Genomic DNA, 21,066 nt, shown 5'->3' with positions numbered 1-21,066 from the left:
CTGTGTGTCTGTCACACCCGATTTATTCGGAAAGGGCTGGACCGATTGTCACGAAAATTGTAAGGTATAAGGAATACACACATTCCTAAGTGGCCACTTCACCATAGGCAACACGCCTACCAGAAAGGCAAATTCACGGAGACAGCACTCCATAAACTTACGGCAAATATTGAAAAGACGATGTCCGAAAAAGAATACGCCTTAGGCGCATTCATGGAAATTGAAGGTGCCTTCAATTATGCCTCATTCGCGGCAGTTTGTGATGCGGCAAGACAGCACATATCGGTCGGCCAGAAGTCTATTGAAGCAGGATGTCACAGGGTCTGCCCACAGGGAGGGATTCTCTCCCCACTGTTACGGCTCTTGGTGATGGATACCCTGCTGTGGCTCCTGGAGGAGCAAGCATTTGCGGACGACCTAGCCGTAATAATTACCGGCAAATTTGGGGACACAGTATATGACCGCTTGAATGCAACTCTGCATGTAATCAACAGCTGGTGCCTCCGCAATGGACTCACGGTGAACGCTACGCGTTAAGACTGGACTAGTTATGGTCACTAAGAACGTCAGGTGGGGCAGCTATACGCTACCCACCTTAGCAGGGGCGAAAATCCAGCTGGCACAAACAGTCAAGTACTTAGGAGTACAGTTCGACTCCAAGTTAACGTGGAAGCATCATATCCAGGAACAATATCAGACATCCTGCAGATTGCTCTGGTGCTGTAGGAATGCGATAGGTAAGACCTGGGGACTTTCACCCAAACGGATTTACTAGATGTATACATCCATAATAAAACCCATTTTGATGTATGCATGCATCGTCTGGTGGCCAAGACTGAACGTTGCTAACAGCAGGAAGCTACTAACGCAGATTCAGAGACTTGGTTGCCTAAGTATTATTGGAGTAATGAGTACTACGCCAACTGCGGCACTTGAAGCTGTCCTAAATTTACCCCATTCACTTGGAGGTGAAACGGAAAGAAACCAACGACGCATGTAGGCTCGATATCATTGGGGCGTGGAAAAGCCGGTCAGTCAAACGGTCATGCGTCTATCTGGAAATTCCTTGAAAAACATCCGGTAGCCCTGATGCCGACCAATCATATGGTTTCCAGATTCGTCTTTGAAAAGACATACACTGTCGTAATCCTCAAAAGAGAAGAATGGTCGACAAGTGGCCATGTGTTTTTTCAGATTACAGACCTAATAATCTTCACCGACGGGTCAGTCATGGAGGATGGATCGGGCGCAGGATTGTTCTCGGAGAATCCGATTATAGAACTGGCCCGACCCCTCGGAAAAATAACGACCATATTCCAGGGGGAGATATATGCCATTTCATTGGCAACAGAAGAATGTCTGCGACAAAAATGGAAGGGTCGGACCATTCGAATATGTTCCGACAGTCGGCCGGCATTATCAGCACTAAATGGCAACGACATATCAAGCCAGTTGGTGTGGAGTTCTCATCAGGTGCTACTGAAACTTGGCAGACTGAACGAAACATTCCTGATGTGGGTGGCGGGGCACTCTAACATCGCCGATAGAGGCTGACAGACTGGCTCGCCGTGGGTCTGGATCCACAATGGTGGGGCCAGAACCAGCTCTTGGAATCCGACCATCTACTGTCAAGTCTACTCTGAAGGGTGAAATTGCAAGGATTCACGCAACCGGGTGGAGAAATTTGGACTCTTGCCGGCAAGCGAGAATCCTTGTGAAAGAGCCTAGGACCATTAGAGCGGCATTGTTGTTGTCCCTTAAGAAGTGGGGAACGAAAACCCTAGTAGGGCTTTTAACGGGACACTGCTCCTTAAACTACTATATGGAAAAGATTGGGGTAGTGGTTTCGGCTATGTGCAACCAATGTGAGGAGGAGGTGGAGACGGCCCTGCACTTTTTATGCAACTGCCCAGCATCCTCAGATCTCAGACGAAGACACCTTGGCAAGGTTTTCTTCAATGAAGAATCTGCACACTCTCTGGAGAATGTTCTCAGATTCGCTAAAGCCTGCGAATACCGTAGGCGGGAAGTCATTGAATAGGCAACTTACGGGGATATTACAATGGGCCTAACAATCGCCTGAGTGCTCGGAGCTGTGGCTCCCCACAGTAAACTAAACTAACTAACTTACAAGCCATTTAGTATCGACTGGCCCCAGTATTTTTTTACAACGGAAAAAATCAAGTATCGTGCAATGATTGAATTTTATGTTTGGGAGATTTGAAAACAAAGGAAATTTATGAACGGGTGTTGAAAGTGTATAAGGACTCTTCACCTTCGATTAGTATAGTAGAAAGTTGGGTGGATAAAATTAAACGTGGTCGATCTATGTCAAGGACGTCCAAAAGCAGCAACAGCACCAGAAATCGTAGAAAAAATCCAGAATATCGTATTAGAAAATCGTCGAATGACTTAAAGAAATTTAGTAGGAGCCCTAGGCATCTCATTGGGCAGTGTAAGCAATATTTTGACTTAAGTATTGAGTTTCAGAAAGCTGTGCGCACAATTGGTGCCACATTCGCTAACAATGGAACAAAAACACAGTCGGATGCGACTTTCTCAGCAACATTTAGGATAAAGTGGATTTAATGAGTCAATTCATTACTATGAATGATATTTGGGTCTACCATCATGATCCTGAATTAAAACAAGAGGCAAAGAGTGGAGTATATTGATGTTCACGGAGACTATACTAAATAATAAAGTGTATTTCAAACTATACCAAGTTTTACCAACAAGTCAGCAGGATGAAGCCTTATACACCTCGATGCTCATCCTGCCGAAACAAAGAGAACTCGGTATCTCGACGAAATTGATAAGACTGACCAGGCTAACCCTGCCCAATGTGCAAGGCCAGATAAAAGCAGCAGGATCACTCTCAAGACCATTCGACATCAACAACGGTCTACGACAAGAGGATGCCTTATCATCCTCTTTTACCTGACCCTCGAGAAAGTGATCCGTGATGCTGAGGTAAATGCAAGAGGTACGATCCGCTTTAAGTCCACCCAACTACTGGCCTATGTTGACGATATCGACATCATGGGAAGAACGACGTACGTTTCGACAAACTGCCTTCATCCAAATCGCGCAGACGGCGCGAAATCTTGGGCTGCACGTCAATGAAGGCAAGACAAAGTATATGCTGCCAATGTCAGCACCGAAAACCAACCAACTAACAACATTAAGCCGCACTGGTCAAACAGGAAGAATAAGGATAGGAGAATACAACTTTGAGACCGTTGACAATTTCTCCTATCTAGGGTCGAAAATCACAACCGATAACAGCTACGATGATGAAATCCGCGCACAGTTGTTGTCAGCCAACAGAGCCTATTTCAGCTTGCAGAAACTGTTCTGCTCGAAACGTCACCATAGGGTCAAAGCTCTTACTGTAGAAGACAATGATCTTGCCAGTTTTCATGTATTGCTCGGAAACTTCTTAGCAAGAAGAAGAAGAACTGTAAACTCTTGGCCGCGTTCGAGAGAAGAATCCTTCGAAGAATTTTTAGCCCCCGACATGAGGATAGACGATTCCGTAGCCTACATAACGACGAAATCTATGAGCGATACCATGACCGCCTGCTTGTGGATAAAATCCAGCTCAATAGGTTACGGTTGGCGGGTCACTTAATCCGTATGGATCAGGATGATCCAGCCCGGAAAGTCTTTAAGGGCAATATCTATGGTAGAAAAAGAAGACAAAGCAGACCCTGTCTAAGATGGAGCGATGGCGTAGGTCAGGATGCCAGACAGCTTTTAGGGATATCGACGCAAAACCGGGATGTCTGGAGTTCCTTATTAAGGCAGGCCTTGAGCGGATACCGGTTGTTGCGCCGTTGATGATGATGAGTATTTTATAAACAGTGCATGGTCTCATATGCAATAATTCTGCAATTTTGTAACCTGATAAACCTTTTTCCGAATTAAAAATCACCAACTGTTGCTTTTCAAATGAAGTATGACGGTAATCACCTTTTCTTATTTTACGCCACACTTGTGTAACAATTTCACATAAGCTGCATCAATTATCTCACGCAACGGTACTTTGTTGTGTTATACCGTTATTGGTTGTATCCATCAATTGAAAAACCTCGTTAACAACATAGCGCACTAACAATTCTCTTAGTTTACATACTTTTTTTGATTGTGAATTTAGACCTTATTTTCGATTTTCCTAATACTGTGTCATTTTGCTTTTCATTTTGTTCCTTTTTCCTATCCCCATGTATTCAGTTGTTTTTTAGTATGTTACCAAAAATTTGGGCATACTCAACCTATTTTTCTCATACTTTTACCCCCGGTTTTCATTACTGAAATGCAATAACTACGGCTTGAGTTTCAAAACACAGATACAAAAAAACCGCTGTAGTTCTAAAAAAATATACCGATGACTTGCAAAGATCCTTCCTTACGGACGCCTTTTAATGTTGACTCTGACTAGCTGACTTTACCAAATTGTTAGATGTAGAACCGATTAATTTGTTAGATCACTGATAAATAGGTTCTTCGAAAGAACCCGCGCCCGATCAAGGCAAGTTGACCCCGCTTCTGATAGGAGAAAGGCAGAAGAAGAAGAAGATAGTGATGTCTTACTTCTAATCGGCTGCGATTTTTGTCCGATAGTAAAATAGAAACACATAAGGGATACGATTGGCACAAAACCCTTTGGTTCATGAATATGTAGCCTACCAATACTGGAGAGCGTAACTAATATCTGGACGACAAGGTCCTCTATGACACTTACTATATATCTCGTTGAAACTCTTTTCCTTCATTGCCAATAATCCCATGGGGATTACTACCTTCCAGTCCATGTCATAGTCATAAGAGTTGGAATAACAGTTTCGGAAAAATAAAATAAAACATATTTTTTAAATCGAATTCATTAAATGCAAAAATGGCGCCCAACGTGGGTTGCGCTTTTCAAAATCAACATTGAATAAAACAATTTCAGATCGCGTTTAATATTGCATTTGCAAATATTAAAAAATAAGGAAAAATACTTCTTTCGCATGTAAATAACTACTCCCCTAAGTAAATCAATTTTAAATGACCTCAAATAAACCTCCATCCCAACTACATCACTTCAAACCTGTTGTTATCGAAATTATTTCCTTGTTGAAATTAATAGGATTCATAAGTTCCATGACTTCATTTGAAGTATTTCCTCCACTTGATTTCGCCGGCCGGCTGTGTATGTACTACCCACCCTGGCTTAACATATTCCTGACCTATAATTCCACGTGAAAAATGCAAATTTCACCTGATATCACGCAACGATTCCCGTCAAGAATTTACGTAATTTTCCCATTTGCCTCGTGGCGTTATCGGGAACGGGAGTTGGCCAATTTTTAACTTTCCTGCAAGTTCATCACACGTTACAGCAATCACAGGAAGAAGTTAAAAAAGAAAACACGAAATCAAGAGAACAAGCGGTAACTGTTTAGGTGGAAATTGGATGAAAATATGTTAAAGTTTCACATGATTTATTGGAGGAGTGAATGTGTGAAGGAGCGAGCGCCATTCATTTTCAGATCAATATAAAACTTCATGACTACCTTATGTAATGCTGTGACAGGCAGGCGATTTGATTTATGATATCATTGCAGAATTTGTGTGTATTTAGGTGTAGGACTACGAATGTCAGTGATTAGTGCAGCGCCGCTTCGACCGCTTAGAAAGGGTCGAAAGGAACAGCTGAAGGCCATAATTAAATGTTTGCACGGATCCTAGGTAAGGACCTGGTAGAAAGTTGAGCACAGACATAACATAAATTCAATGTAAGGAGTAATTAATGCACTAATCTTGCCTCACATCCAACCATGTTTAGATTGAACACGATTTTCGGATGGAATTCATTAAATGCAAAGACGGCGCCCAACGTGGGATGCTTCTGTTTTCAGAATTGCATGTTAAAACATTTATATTTAAAAGCCAATATTAAATACACATATTTTATTATCTTTGCTTATATAAATATCTACTCCTCTAAGTAAATAAACTTAAATAAACCACCGCCACAACGACATCACTTCAAACCTGTTGTTATCACTTGGTGTTATACAATAGACTTTTAAACATACTAATTTCAATAAAAATTAACTTCCGTTTTGGTTGAAATTATTATAATAATAATGCGGGTGGTTGTAGTCCCCATAATATTGTCAGCTACAGGTATTGTACCTAAATCCCTCACGGCTTCCCTTGATGTCCTGGGACTTTCGCACAGTCTGGTTCAAACCATACATAAGTGAACCATTCTGCATACGTGCTCGATGTTGCGGGGAGTACTCCACGGATTCTCCCACTGACCTAACACCGGCCACCACCACCAGTGCCCCTTTAGTTTTTAAGTAGGTAGGATCGTCCGAGCCTAAATGCTTGGCACTTGTATTAGGTAAAATCCGGCATCTGCCGAGATTGTGATAACTGGGAAATAATAATCGTTGGCGCAACAACCCATAGGATCTAGACCTTGAAGTGTGTTAGAGCACTTCATTCAAGACCGTAACGGTACACTACAGTACACTGCAGGAGACAATGTGGCCAGCATCGCGCTCGCCCGAGATTATTACCCTGATTTGATTCAAGTACTCATTCATAGCTGAGTCGACTGGTATCCGACGTCAAATCACGATATAAATTCCACTGTCACCAGTGAGATTTGAACCGCAACCTTCCGTACGACAGCCTTGTGCTCTAACCACTCAGGTATCCGTACAATTATTATATTCGAGTTAAATTTTTGACAACTTTCCATGTTTCAATAAAAGTGAACTATTTATATCCAACGAGAAAATTTACCTTAGGGTGAGACTCTAGTCCATCAAGGAAGGTAACTAAATATTGACCCGTGATAACTGAGAACTTTAAAAACTGCGAGTTGTGAGAACTGGTTTCAGAAATATAAACTCTGCAACAAACATGCATAAAAATATTTTAATCTGAAAAGTCCGCTTTTTTCTTCTTCCTTTGAATAATCCTTACAAGTGACTAAGGAATTGATTTGCACCTCACTAATGATATTCCACAGTAACCAATGTCCTAAAAATCGCACAGCTTTGCTCGAGCTAACGAGGGAAGTAACCTAATAAACTCCAGCCATCGATCCGGCCACTATACCAAACGAAGTATAGCATCAAAAATAGTGCTCAAAACTTGATTGAGGTAGCAATACATCGAATGACAAATAGTCAAGGGTATACTACATTGCTTCCATGCCATGATAAAATTCCTAACATACAGCTACAATTCAAGCCCAATTTTCAATATCCTTACTTTCATGCGCGATGAAGCTAGGAATCAAAATATTAAGCTAGTCGTGCAGGAAGCTACAAACTTAACACACAAACAACAGCATAAGTCTAATTTGTTATGGTTGGTTGGTTTCATATGTCAAATAATTTTCCCTCTGGAGCTGCTTAAATTGGCCCACTTTTGTGATTTCTGTAAAATTTAAATATCATGCACTCAATAAATCCTTGAACATTAATAAATTCATGAAGATACACAATAGTAAAAGACATGGTAGTTGATTTCAAACGTGGTCATAGCGTAACGTGAAGATCATCCAAAATGAATTCATCATCATCAACGGTACAATAACCGGTCTCCGGTCTTGACCGATCGTAATAAGGAACTCCAGACATCCCGGTTTTGGGCCAAGGTCCACCAATTCGATATCCCTAAAAGCTGTCTGGCGTCATGACCTACGCCATCGCTCCATCTCAGGCAGGCTCTGCCTCGCCTTCTTTTTCTACCATAGAAATTACCCTTATAGACTTTCCGGACTAGTTCATCCTCATCCATACGGATTAAGGGACTCGCCCACCGCTACCTGTTGAGCCGGATTTTATCCACAACCAGACGGTCCTGGTATCCCTCATAGATTTCGTCGTTATGTACGCTACGGAATCGTCCATTCTCATGTAGGGAGCCAAATTATTATCCGCCGATTTTCCTCTCAAACGCGTCCAAGAGGGTAATTTTTCTTGCTAAGTACCCAAGTCTCCGAGAAATACATAACGACTGGCAAGATCATAGTCTTGTACAGTAATTGATTGATTGATGTAATAATTGATTCTATGGTAAGACGTTTCGAGCAAAACAGTTTTTCTAAGCTGAAATAGGCTCTGTTCGTTGCCAATAAATGTGCGCGGATTTCATCGTCTTAGCTGTTATCGGTTGTGATTTTCGACCCCAGATAAGAGAAATTTTCAACGGTCTCAAAGTTGTAGTCTTCTATCTTCATTGTTTTCGTTTGACCAGTGCGATTCGATGTTGTTCATTCTTTTGGTTCTGGCGCTGGCGTTCTCACCATGTACTTCCTCTTGCCTTCATTAACATGCAGCCCATGATCTCGCGCCGCCTGCTCGATTTGGATGAAGGTAGACTGAACATCTCGGGTTGTTCTTCCCATGATGTCAATATCATCAGCGTAGGTCAGTCGTTGGGTGGACTTGAAGAGGATGGTGCCTCTTGCATTTACATCGACATCGCGAATCACTTTCTCAAGGGCCAGGTTGAAGAGTACACATGATAGGGCATCCCCTTGTCGTAGACCGTTGTTGATGTTAAATGGTCTCGAGAATGATCGTACTGCTTTTTCGTCGGGATACCGAATTCTGTCACGGCCGTGTCATAGGCGGCTTTAAAATCGATGAAACGGTGGTGCAACTGATGTCCATATTCTAACAGTTTTTCCATCACTTACCGCACAGAGAAAATCTGATTGATTAGCCTGGAGCCTCTTTGGTATGAGCGAATGATGTTCTGGGCGTATGGGGCTATCCGGCCTAGCAAGATAGCGGAGAATATCTTATAGATGGTATTCAGCAGCGTGATACCTCTATAATTGCTGCAGTGTGATATCTCCCTTTTTATGTATGAGACAGATAATGCCTCGTTGCCAATCGTCAGGCATTGATTCGCTGTCCCATAGCTTGAGCACAAGTTGATGAACCACTTGGTGTAATTGTTCGCCTCCATATTTAACCAATTCAGCTGTAATTCCATCAGCTCCTGGCGACTTATGATTCTTAAGTCGATCAAATGCACGGACTGTTTCTTCTATACTTGGTGGTGGCAGTATTTGTCCGTCGTCTTCAGTTAGCGGGACCTTCAACTCCCCGATGTTCTGGTTGTTCAGTAGCTCATCAAAGTACTCAACCCATCGCTCTGTCGGAAATTAGATTTCCCTTTTTGTCTCGGCAGGATGAGCATCGAGGTGTATAAGGCTCCATCCTGCTGGCTTGTTGGTAAAACTTCCGCGCCTGGTGCGGTTGCTCCCTGTACTTTTCTAGTTCACAGACTTGTTGGTTCTCCCAGGCTTCCTTTTTCCGTCTGTGAAGTCGCTTCTCCGCTCGACGGAGTTCGTGATAAGTCTCTGCGCGTGCCCGCATTCTTTGAGAATGCAACATTACTCGGTATGCGGCATTCTTCCGTTCCGTAGCTAGCTTAGATTCATCGTCATACCAGCCGTTCCGATTGTTTTTGCGGCTGGGCCAAGTATCTGAATGATAACGTTCTTCAGGTGGTTATGAAGATCATTTGTTGATGCCTCATCTCCAGGACCTCTGTTGACTGCGGTTGTTGCGGCATCCATTTCCCTCTTATAGGTGTCGGAAAGGGCAGTGTTGTGGATGGCTGCAGTATTCACTCTCACCTAATTGTCAGAGGGGATTATGGGTGGTGTCGTAATTCGAGCTCGAAGCACCATGCCAATGAAATACTGGTCCGAGTCTATATTGGCCACCCTATATGTTCTGACATTCATCAAGGCTGAGAGGTGACGGCGTTCAATCAGCACGTGGTCAATTTGGTTGAAAGTGGTCCCTTTGGAGAGGCCCAGGTATGTGTGTGAACCGCTCTCCTCGCAAGCCAGGTACATCCAACAACCATTTCGTGCGATGCTGCCAACGTATCGCCTGAATACGGGCTCAGTCCCTACTTGGGTGTTGAAATCTCCAAGTATGATTTTGATATCATACTTGGGGCAGGCTTGAGGATCTGGTCAACTGCCTCATAGAAGGTATCCTTCTCCGACTCTGCAGTCTCCTTTGTAGGGGCGTGAACGTTTATGAGGCTTATATTTCTAAACTTGAATCGCAAATACAGAGTGCATAGCCTTTCGCTTATGTTTTCGAAGCCAATAACAGCAGGTTTCATTTTTTGGCTGACTAAAAAACCTACTCCGAACACGTGATTTACTGGATGGCCACTATAATATATGGTGTAGCGGCTCTTCTCCAGGAAACCGGTCCCTGTCCATCGCATCTCTTGCAACGCTGTTACATCAGCCTTATATTGGGACAGGGTATGGGCTAGCGGCGCAGCAACATCGGTCTGTTCCATGAGAAAATGGCCAAATCGTTAATCCGTTGTCTTTGTCGCGTTCGTCGTTGTAAAATCCATCCTGTCCGAGGCTTCTTTTGTGGCTTCGTAACATCGGTTTTCCGTGTAGGGTTGTCAGCCCTACCCAACCCCCAACCTGGAGGATCAGTTGGTACATTTTGTCCCGTGTTTAGGCGCGGGAGACTCGCCCTCATCCTTCTCCGTCTGCAGTTTTTCATAAAGAAAGAAGTTTGGTAGTAGAGCTGTTGGTGTTGGTTCAGCAGGCGTTTCCCAAGTTTTATGCTCCATCGTGAGTACCAATCCACGTTTTGCCCTGGGGCCTATACCACCCTTTGGCCGCCATTAACTACTGTGCTCCACATTAACGGTGACAATACCCCACAAACTTGACTAGTTTTCATGACAATAGAACAATTCTGCCCATCCAGCAAGCTAGGGTGTTTTCCACTTCTTTGCTCCAAATTTTCGGTAAATGTCCCATCTTTCTTCTTCATACAGGTAAAAGATATGGCCTTGCCTTTGGGTACAGCTTTAGCCTGGATGCTTCTGCGATTTGTTCTATCCCTTCTCAGAATTCCCAGAAGCTGTTTCGTTTCACTTCGCTGATCGCGTTACTATACATTGTCAGTGTTCTTTTGTACCTCTGTTGATCCCTAGTTCGTCCTGCTAGGTTAAAGATTTTTCCCACCTGCTTTCTCATTCTAGCTAGGTTAATGTTACACCAATGTATGCCCCTTGATAACTTGACTGTCTTAGTCGGCCTCATGTGCTACAATAAAAGCTTTGTTGAGGCCTTCCACCACTATTTCTACCTCTATTTTGCTGATGTCATTAATCAACTGCAGAGGAGTAATGTTGTCACTCAGGTATCAGGAGTCCCGTCCTGTTCTCCCTTATTATTCTATCTAGTTCCGAGTTGCCCTCATCAGAGTGTTCCTCAGAATAATGTACTTATTACTGAGGATGAATTTAAGAAGGTACTAAACTCTTCGATTAATGTTGCCCCTTTTCCAGAGCTCATTGTGAACATCGGCATCCCAGCCGAGAAGAAATGGTAGTGCCTTTCTCTCGCAAAAAAATCCATCCGATGTGTCCTCCGAAGCATGAGATTAAATCTGTAATTGTGTGTGTATGCTACCAAAACGGCAATCGATGAGGCAATTACGACGTTTGATTGCCGCCAGGGGGGCAGGGTTGGTTCTACCCTGATCGTGAGGAGTTTGACTTTAGCCCCCTCCTTCCTTCCAAAACGCTCCATAACTATGCGTGAAGATCCATGCTTTGAATGATGAGGAGGCGTAGAGGCTTGCCTGTTCCAACCGCTGCGAGTTTGGGAAGGTAGAACGTCACCATGTATAGCCCTGGCATATCATTCCCTTCCACCCTGACAGTTTAGGGACTATATTCCTAAGCCAGTCCGCCTCCATCCTCCTCATTCCATCCCTCACATATGAGTATTTGCTGCGGAAATACTTTCAGAACTATGACCCGTCTATTGTTCTTTACCGCATTAGCATAGCCAACGGCGGTTTCCTGGCTCCTATCTTCAACCCTGACCGCTCCGAGATTTCCCCTCTCCTGAGCTCGGGTTAGATTTCTTGGGAGCATTTTCCTAGTGAGGGTTATTTTATGCTGCTCCTCGCTTTCTTGGCTCTGTTGCTTAAGGCTTACGTCTGTCCTGAGCCTTCTTAAGGGCCTAATCTGGGCCTTTTTCAAATAGCGCAGATACCACTTAGCACCGGCGCGATCTCCTCCCTGACGTTCGAAATGGTGACGTACCCTTCCTCGTCCCCGCCTTTTGAGCGTGAACCGTTGCGGTCATCGTCAAATGTTAACCTTGGTTCCACTGCTTGACCTCCCAAATTCTCCCCGCTTGGGTATAGTCACCTGGCTTTCAGTGCTGCGGAGATGTGCCTCCGTCTAATTGGCCAGTTTCTGTGCGGTACCGGAGTCCCTGGCCGATTTTTTAATATTTTTCTTTATTACGGGTGTACCCATTTGAATTCCTCGAGTATGGAGTTAGGAGGTCCGCCTCCATAGCAGACTTACTCACTGAGGCGACCAGGTATCAGTGAGCCTCAGTTCGAATATGGTCAACTATCCGCGACTGCCAACTATCCAATGGGCACGGTTCGCACAACACCCTGAATTAGAGGACACTCCTAGAAAGCTACTATAATGTTGGCCAGTCTATCAATATTAACCGATTTATCGTGGAATGATTATAGCTCTGTTTTCATGTAGACAATCGTTCATGACGAGATATTATGGAGATCGTAGTCACATTTTAAGCCAAAAAAATATGTTGGCTTACAGCAATCCCTTGCGCAAGTATCTAGAACAAACAATAAAAACTTTCCAGTATCTATTTTTTATTTTTTCAATTTTCTGATTCGCTTTTCAACATAATTTAATAATATTATATTTAAACTCATCTCTACAAAAAAGCTATTATCGTTACATATTACAAAGTAAAAAAAGATCATTGTTCGCTTATAGATACGTAAAGCTAAATACAACACTTAACACATTACAATCTTTATTTACAGTAAACGTTATGCGTAATTGAGTGGTACACGATTGGTATTGGAATGTGATCAAAAGTTGCGCGATTGCACTTAGACTTCTAAAAAATTAAATATTTACAACAATTTATTCCTCTACAGGCCCAAGGTCCTTAAGCAAATTATAAGTAATCGGTGATGGAATCGAGTGAATGTTTTTGTTCTTCGGTAATGTCTTGCGTAAATTACGAATCTTTTATCTTTTTGCTGGCCACAAGTCACAGAGAACTTAAATTTCGGGGTTTAGAAAACGCTTAAACCCTCCGTGATTTAACTGTAATCAAACGGAATAGCTATTTTAGTTGCATATTCATTGGAGTAAGGATGCCATTTGAAAAACTCCAATTTATCATTATTCCTAGATTAAATGTCTCTGTATGGATAGAAGGATACGCTAGCATTAAAAGCTCGTTGCAGGACCATTCTAATGGTAGTGGGTATGGTATTCGATATCAGATCATGAAGCTTGGTTATTTGTTTCTAATTCTCAGGCTCAAGTTGCGAAATTTTTATTTTCTATCTTATGGCTCGTGCGAACCTTTCTAGTGAAGACTTAGAATACTCATACTAACATTTTAGATTTTGTGAACCTACATAGCAGTCTCAAGTGGTTGGCTATAACTTCTATTGTCCGCTTGAAGCCCAGCATTGGGCATAGCTTCGTCGAAATTAGTTTCAAGCAAAGCTTCAGACTTTGATCGTGAGTAAGAAGGACGCGGGTCCTCGGCCGCCTCGTAAACGGTTCGAGGTCGTCCTGATCCACCTTCTCTGATCGGAGATGGTGGTGGGGGCAGATTGTTATTTTTAGGAGCACGACTACTCCTTACGGCTGTGTAGTACGAGTCCGGTCGTCTGACTTCTGCTGGAACTGGCGCCGGTCTCCGAATTTCCTCGAACTGGTCATCCTCTGTCGGACTGAACTGGAGTCTATCGATCTTCTTATCGTATGGCAGTGTACTCGATGCTGTAGATTGCTCTGAGCCCGGCGGATCAGGAGGCGGTGGTAAAAAGCTGCTATGCGCTGGCTGGAATACTTCCTCGCGTTTCGGGCTTTCATATTCAGGCAGGCGGTGTTTGAGTTCCGACAGGAAAGCCAAATTTTCTCCTTTCGACCTCAATGGTAACGTGCTTGAGTTTCCATAGTAGTCAGATTCCACATCTTCAGTGTCGGTTTGATGAATTATCGGAGTATCTTCAGTCAGCGTCGTACTTACAGAATTATTTCTTGTCCCAGAAAATGTGGAATTGTCCCGGAAACCTTCATTGCGGTAAGACAGTTCAAAATTTTGTGGATTATAATCGGGCAGTCCGTATGCGCGAGGTTTGTTACCACTCCTAGTGGATCCAACGGTTGCTGTCTTCACTGGTACCACTGGCGATGACTTTGCTTTGCTTTGGTTCGCGTACTCGTTATATTTCTGAGCAAGCGCGTTGTTGTGGTAGCCATTGCCATTTGGCTGGTTTGAGTATTCGTTGTAGTGGGCCGCTTTTGGATCGTAGGCGTCGTAACTGGTTTCGGAACTCAATACACTTTTATCCATGGAGTCGATGGAGCCGTTTGAGGTCATTTTCTTGTAATCTGTTACCGAAGATTTTGTGAGAGTGTTCGTTGATGCCGACATATTCTATAAATGAACATATGGAAATAATAGAAAATAAAATCAAGAATTTTAAAATGAAACAGAACCAAGACAAATTAAGAAAAGATACGAACAAACCAAAGTTAGGTATTGCATCGTTTTGTTAACTATTATGAGATATGATAAGTGATATAGAGATATATAGATATAGAAACATTGCAGAGGATTTGGATAAGGCTGAGATTTTTCGGCACTTTCTCTATTACAGAAAGATTACTTTTCCAACCCAAAAATAATGGCGCAAAGGACATCATCACTCTTAGCGAATGAGTTGTTCTTTCCTTAATGATTAATGAATATTGAATCAAAAGTGTTACGAGCATTCTCGAATTTAGGGTGGAAAATGTATTTCATAACCTCCCCTGGCATCCTAGCAGTTCCCTGAGAATGAGGAAAATCATCAATTTTTTTTCACATCAGCCAGTATACACTCGCCACTGAAGAAGGGAACAAGTTGTTCCCGAAATACCGATACCTACTAAATAAAGAAAATACTACTAGCGACGGAGATGGTCTTCAGTTTTTATTCCTCAATTTTAGCCTTGAAACGGTCAAGTACATAATAGTTGCTGGAGATTGTTGGAACCAGCACAGCATGGGTCCTTGTGAACTTGAAGGGAGATTCTCAAGTACTTGGAAAACTTACTACCGTTACTTCCTAGTTCGAACTGTTTTCTCAACTAGAAAGAATATAAGAAGGCTTTGGATACCGAGTCTGAACCAGACAAAAGCTGAAGAAGAAGAAGATTATAGTAGTCCACATACGCTATAAATACTATTTATAGCTAATTTTCTTACGCTATATTCTACATTTTTTTGAACTCAATTGTGGTCTAGCTCTGATCCTAGATCTTACGCAGCCCCATATTGCCACAGTGCCACTGTGAAAAACAATTATGTATCTACTGACCCAGAAAGGAAACTCTGCGCAGGCAGCAACTATATACCGTAAAGTTTATTCAATAACCCTGGCTGACTCACTCATCCTCCAGAGCATAGCAAAGTACGTCGAACATATTCTTAATGTTTTTAGTTCCGGTGTAGATATTCTCCAAGCATGTAAAGTCAATAAGCTTGCTAGCGAAACACCTTAGGGACTATCTAAAGCTGAAATGAAGTATTTCGACCCCTGACTATTGAGAGAAAATTTTGCAAATAAGAATTTTCACCAAACAATAAGAAAATCACCTCAATTTCTCAATCAAGTTTTTGGATACAGTCATGGAAGAATCGCATACCACCTCGTCAGTACATTCATCTGAGGGTACCAACACTTCAGAGCCCAGGCATCTTCCAGGGGATTCGTTGAGTCCCCGTCGGCACTGAACCTCCTTTCATGGCTACTGAATGATGCTAGAGTGCATGGTTTTACAATAAAGTATGGCCTACGTGCTAAGTGCGAGCTGACACACTTGATGAATTTAGATGACATCAAGCTGTATGCTGGTACTGACGACTACTTTAGAGGTCTGTTGCGAATAGGAGATATGTTTAGCCGTGATACGCGGATAGAATTTGGGTTAGACAAGTTTCGAATCCAAGCCATCCGCAAAAGTCACCACGCGCCGCATGTCAGACATAGCATTGGTAGCCTCCACATCGAAACTATGACCGAGAAAGACTTCTACAAATAACCGGGAATTCTGCAAGGAACCCATGCTCAAGGTGATGATCTTAAGGATTCTTTGCACTCCGAATTCCTGCAAAGTGTAAAGCTGGTGCTGAAATCGCATCTTTCAGGAAAAATAAGCGCAGTGAATGTGTTCGCTATCCGTGCACTGACCTATGCATTCGAAATATTGCTGTGGACGAAAACCGATCTGGAAAATGCCCAGCGATAGATATGGACTACTGTGTCTAAATTCCGAATGCATCATCCAAACTCCGCCGAGGATCGATGAACCTGCCTCATAATATCGGAAGTAGGGGCGTGGTTGACGTGGCGGCGCAACATCATCGCCAAGTCGCTACATGCTTACTTTTACAGCAAAGATAAGGCATGCGGCTGTCTGTAAGGCAGATTGTGGGCTAACCCCACTAAACTTGAAGGATAGATCTTTCAATCCTCTGAATGGGATGAAGTCAGACCAACAGCGGATCGATGAATGGAAGTCGAAGGCAATGCACGCTAAATGAAGTGAAGTGAATTGCCTCTGGCTGTGTACTGAGGAGCTCTTTGATAAGACGGAGGAATCGATGTGTGCCATACAGAATGGCGTGGTAACCATCCGAGCTCATAATGAAAGAGCGGATGAAGAACGACAAAACAAGTAGGTAGGATCGTGCGAGCCTAAATGTTTGACACTTAGTGCTAGTACTAGGTAAAATCCGACATATGTCGGAATTGTGATAACTTGGGAAAAAATATAATAATATGAGAACTCAGAATAGTAAAAATAATTCTGCAAGGAACCCATGCTCGAGTTGGTAATTTGAAGGATGATCTGCTGCCCGCATTCCTGGGACGTACGAAGTTGGTGATGAAATCGCTTCCCTCAAGGAAGAACAAGATAAGCGCACTGAACATATTTACTATCCATTCACTGGCATATGCATTCAGAATATTGCCGTGGATGAAGAGCGATCTCGAAAACGTCCAACGGCGGATGCGCACTACTATGTTCAACTTCCGAATGCATCACCCACCCCCGGGACGCAGTTGACGAATCATCAAGCACTTACTTTTACAGTAAAGAGCAGGAAAGTTCGTTGCATGCGACAGTCGTCTGCCTTACAAGGCACAACATGGAGGATCGATCTTTCAATCCTGTAAATGGGGTAAAGTCAAACCAGGAGCGGATAGATGAATGGAAGTCGAAAGAAATGCACGGTTTGTCGAACAGGTGGCTGTGTGCTAGGAAGCTCTTTGCTGACACGCAGGGACTTATGTGTACCATTCAGGGCGGCATGGTCGCATCCGAGCTTATAAAGGGCTCATAATGAAAGATCGAGTGGAGAACGACCAGTGCAGAATGTGTGATCCGGCGTTAGAGACGTTGGATCATCTTATTTCTGGCTGCACTATTATGACACCGATGCAATACACAAACAGACATAATGCTGTATCTAGGTGATTCATCAAAATTTAGCATATAAGCATGGACTGATCACTGGAACATGCCCAATTTGCGGCTATGAACCACAGGTAGTACTTGATAGTTCTGCTTACAGCATGTATTAGGCCCGACAAGTTCTAAGTTGTCGCCACACACTACACTATAAGCCCGACGTTCTATTAGTTGATAAGACAGGTCGCTCTGCATATAGTATTGATATCGCCACTGGCTCGGCAAATCGAAGAAATTTGGCTACATACATTGTACCCAAATCCATCACAGCTTCCCTTAGTGCCCCTATTCCCTAATTCTCACACAGCATGTTTCAAAGCATGCAGAAACATATCATTCTTCACACGTGTTCGACCTTGCGGGGAGTTCTCGATGGATTGTCCCATTAATCTACCACCACCGCCAGAGCCTCTTTATATTTATTTTTAACTAGGTACGATCGTCCCTAAGAGACCAAACCGCTTCAACTTTTAGCTGTTTGACTAAATTTTATAAGCTAAAGCATCAAGCATCAAAAAACATGTTGGAAAGAAGATGCTCGATCCGTTACCTCCACTTGTCCAACCCGCAGAAATAGTAAAGCTTTTATTCCATGAATATAAACAGCTAAACGGCAATAACTAAATCATCGAAAATCAAGGGAGAGGATCTAAGTGAATTATCACCATTAGCGCTAAGAGAGCAATACAAGGCAGCCTCCTCCCATTACTTATCTGTTAGTTTAAGGAACAGTATCCTTGCTATAGTTTTCATATCTTCCTCTCAAGGAATAGTCAAACTGCCGCTTTATTGACATCGGGTTCTTACTTCTTGCAAAAATTCAAATTTCTCCATTTAGGTTCCTAAACTCTTTAATCCTTTAGAACACACTTAACAATGGATGGCCTGACACCACATGCTGTCTCTGATCCCACTATTGTGGAGCCAAAACCTTAACAAGCCAATGTATAAGCTACCTTATGGATAGCCGAGTACGCTGTCGCCCACTTCAGAAATGTTTCATTCTGTCGGTCAAATTCCTGCAAAAGCAGGTTAGAGCTTTACAACAGTTAATATCGTGGTGATATCCCTGCCTGACTCTCTAGACAGATTTGAATGGTTTGACCTCGGCATTTTTATCGCAAACTTTCCTCTGGTGCCAATAAAATAGTCTGTATTTCCGCCTGGAATATGGTCGCAATTTTTTCCAGAGGTCGAACTGGTTCCATAATAGGATTTTCCTAGAACACAATCCATTCTTCTCAAAGACAGATCTAGAAACCATAGGATCGGCAAAGATCAGAAGCATCAAGTGTTTTCCCCCCATTAAGAAGGCACCAACTGTGGATTGTCTGCAAAGTTGGATTCAAGTGGTGATTCTTACAACTAGGTAGTCCGCTAATCCTTCCACAGAAACCTTTGTGTCCCTCAGGAGCCATACCAAGATGCCCATAACTATAAAAGAGGAGAGAGAAAGCCTATCCCTAGGCAACGACTTACTAATCTTTCTAGGTCGTTTAGTAGAAAGTAAGTTAGACTGATCCTTCGTGTCCAGTTTGGAAATAAATATCACTTTCACATTACTTCAAGCAAAAGTTTTGGTATTTCCGCAACGTTATCCGTGTTTTCCTGCCAAGTAAACGTAGATTATTCAATTGACATTATGCGCTTCTTAAGAACTTTGGGCTTGCAGTCAACAAATGAATCTGACCTCATAACTCGGTTGATGAGTGCCCTTGTTGTTCTCCTCGGTTTTGCCAAATCCCTGTTCCATCATGGTATTTGACCCTTCTTTTGCGTACTGAGTGGACAACTCTGCGTGACATCGTTAATGTCATTCAATACACGCCACTCTCTGACAAGAAACGACATGTCAACGAATACCGTATTCAACAAGATAGTTTATTAACCAATTGGAAGACGTACAGTTCCATCGTTATTAGGCATCCTAAAAGTCTGGATCTGCTTGTGTTTATGTTGAAACTTCCCACACAGCTAGCATCGCATACTCCTATTACCCTCACATCTTTATTCTTGGCATACTATTATAGATAGCTCATATGAATATTCACTGAGAATTTTTTCCTCATCGTAGAGGAAGAAAGGAGAGCATCGAAGAATTTCCTTGTCTGCCTATTGACTTTTAATAGTTAATTTGACCGTTATGATATCATCATCATCACATACGTCTTTAATCAAGAGAGCACAGAGATCTCTCACAATGAAAATAGTAGAAAATACAATAGTTCAGCACGTAGGAAGTTTAAACCCATAATTTTCCTACCAGCAGCCCATGGTTCTTGTACGAGTTATAGAGGTATCACGTTGCTGAGTACCATCTATAAGATATTCTCCGCTATCTTGCTAGGCCGGATAGCCCCATATGCCCAGAACATCATTGGCCCATACCAAAGAGACTTCACTCCAGGCAAATCAGCAACAGATGAGATTTTCTCTCTGCGGCAAGCGATGGAGAAACTGCTGGAATATGGACAACAGTTGCACCATCTATTCATCGACTTTAAAGCCGCCTATGATAGCAAAGGTAGGATAAAACTGTACACAGCTATTAGAGAATTCGGTATCCCGACGAAATTGATAAGACTAACTAGGCTGACCATGACCAATGTGCGAGGCCAACTAAAAACAGCAGGATCACTCTCAAGACCATTCGACGTCAACAACGGTCTAAGAAAAAGGGATGCCCTATCATGCGTCCTCTTTAACCTGGCCCTGGAGAAAGTGATTTGTGATGCTGAGGGAAATACAAAAGGTACGATCCTCTTTAAGTCCACCCAACTACTGGCCTATGCTGACGATATCGACAACATGGAAAGAACGACCCGAGACGTACAAACTGCCTTCATCCAGATCGAGCAGGCCGTAATCGGCGCGAGATCTTGGGATGCACATCAATGAAGGCTAGACAAAATTTATGGTGGCAACGTCAGCACCGAAAACCAACCAACCAACAACATCAAACCGCACTGGTCAAACGGGAAGAATAAAGATAGGAGAATACAACTTGGAGACCGTTGATAATTTCTCCTATCTAGGGTCGAAAATTACAACCGATAACAGCTACGATGATGAAATTCGCGCACGGTTGTTGTTAGCCAACAGAGCCTATTTCAGCTTACAAAAACTGTTCCGCTCGAAACGTCTCACCATAGGGTCAAAGCTCTTACTGTACAAGACAATGATCTTGCCAGTCCTTATGTATTCCTCGGAGACTTTGGTTCTTAGCTCTTGGCCGCGGTCGAAACAAAAATCCTCCGAAGAATCTTTTGCCTCTTACATGAGGATGGACGATTCCGTAGCCTACATAACGACCAAATCTATGAGCGATACTATGACCGTCAGGTTGTGGATCAAATCCGGGTCGATAGGTTACGGTGGGGGGTCACTTAATCCGTGTGGATAAGGATGATCCAGATTTCAGCCGGCAGAACCATTTTG

General features: G+C 42.9%; 1 protein-coding gene across 3 annotated transcripts in view; it reads right to left on the bottom strand.

Moving 5' to 3' along the window:
* Positions 1–12,878: 12,878 nt before the first annotated feature.
* Positions 12,879–21,066, bottom strand: part of LOC119647081 (protein bark beetle) — a 95,336-nt gene continuing 87,148 nt past the window's right edge. For all 3 annotated transcript variants that reach the window (XM_038047838.1, XM_038047840.1, XM_038047839.1), the window contains one exon: positions 12,879–14,545. In XM_038047838.1, the coding sequence (XP_037903766.1) occupies positions 13,511–14,545 (1,035 nt within the window). In that variant the 3' untranslated portion in view covers positions 12,879–13,510. The remainder of the gene's footprint in view (positions 14,546–21,066) is intronic.

Source organism: Hermetia illucens, chromosome 1, assembly GCF_905115235.1.
Source record: "Hermetia illucens chromosome 1, iHerIll2.2.curated.20191125, whole genome shotgun sequence".
Taxonomy (NCBI): domain Eukaryota; kingdom Metazoa; phylum Arthropoda; class Insecta; order Diptera; family Stratiomyidae; genus Hermetia; species Hermetia illucens.
Note: the sequence above shows the minus strand (reverse complement) of the source record. Positions and strands in the feature narration are given on the sequence as shown.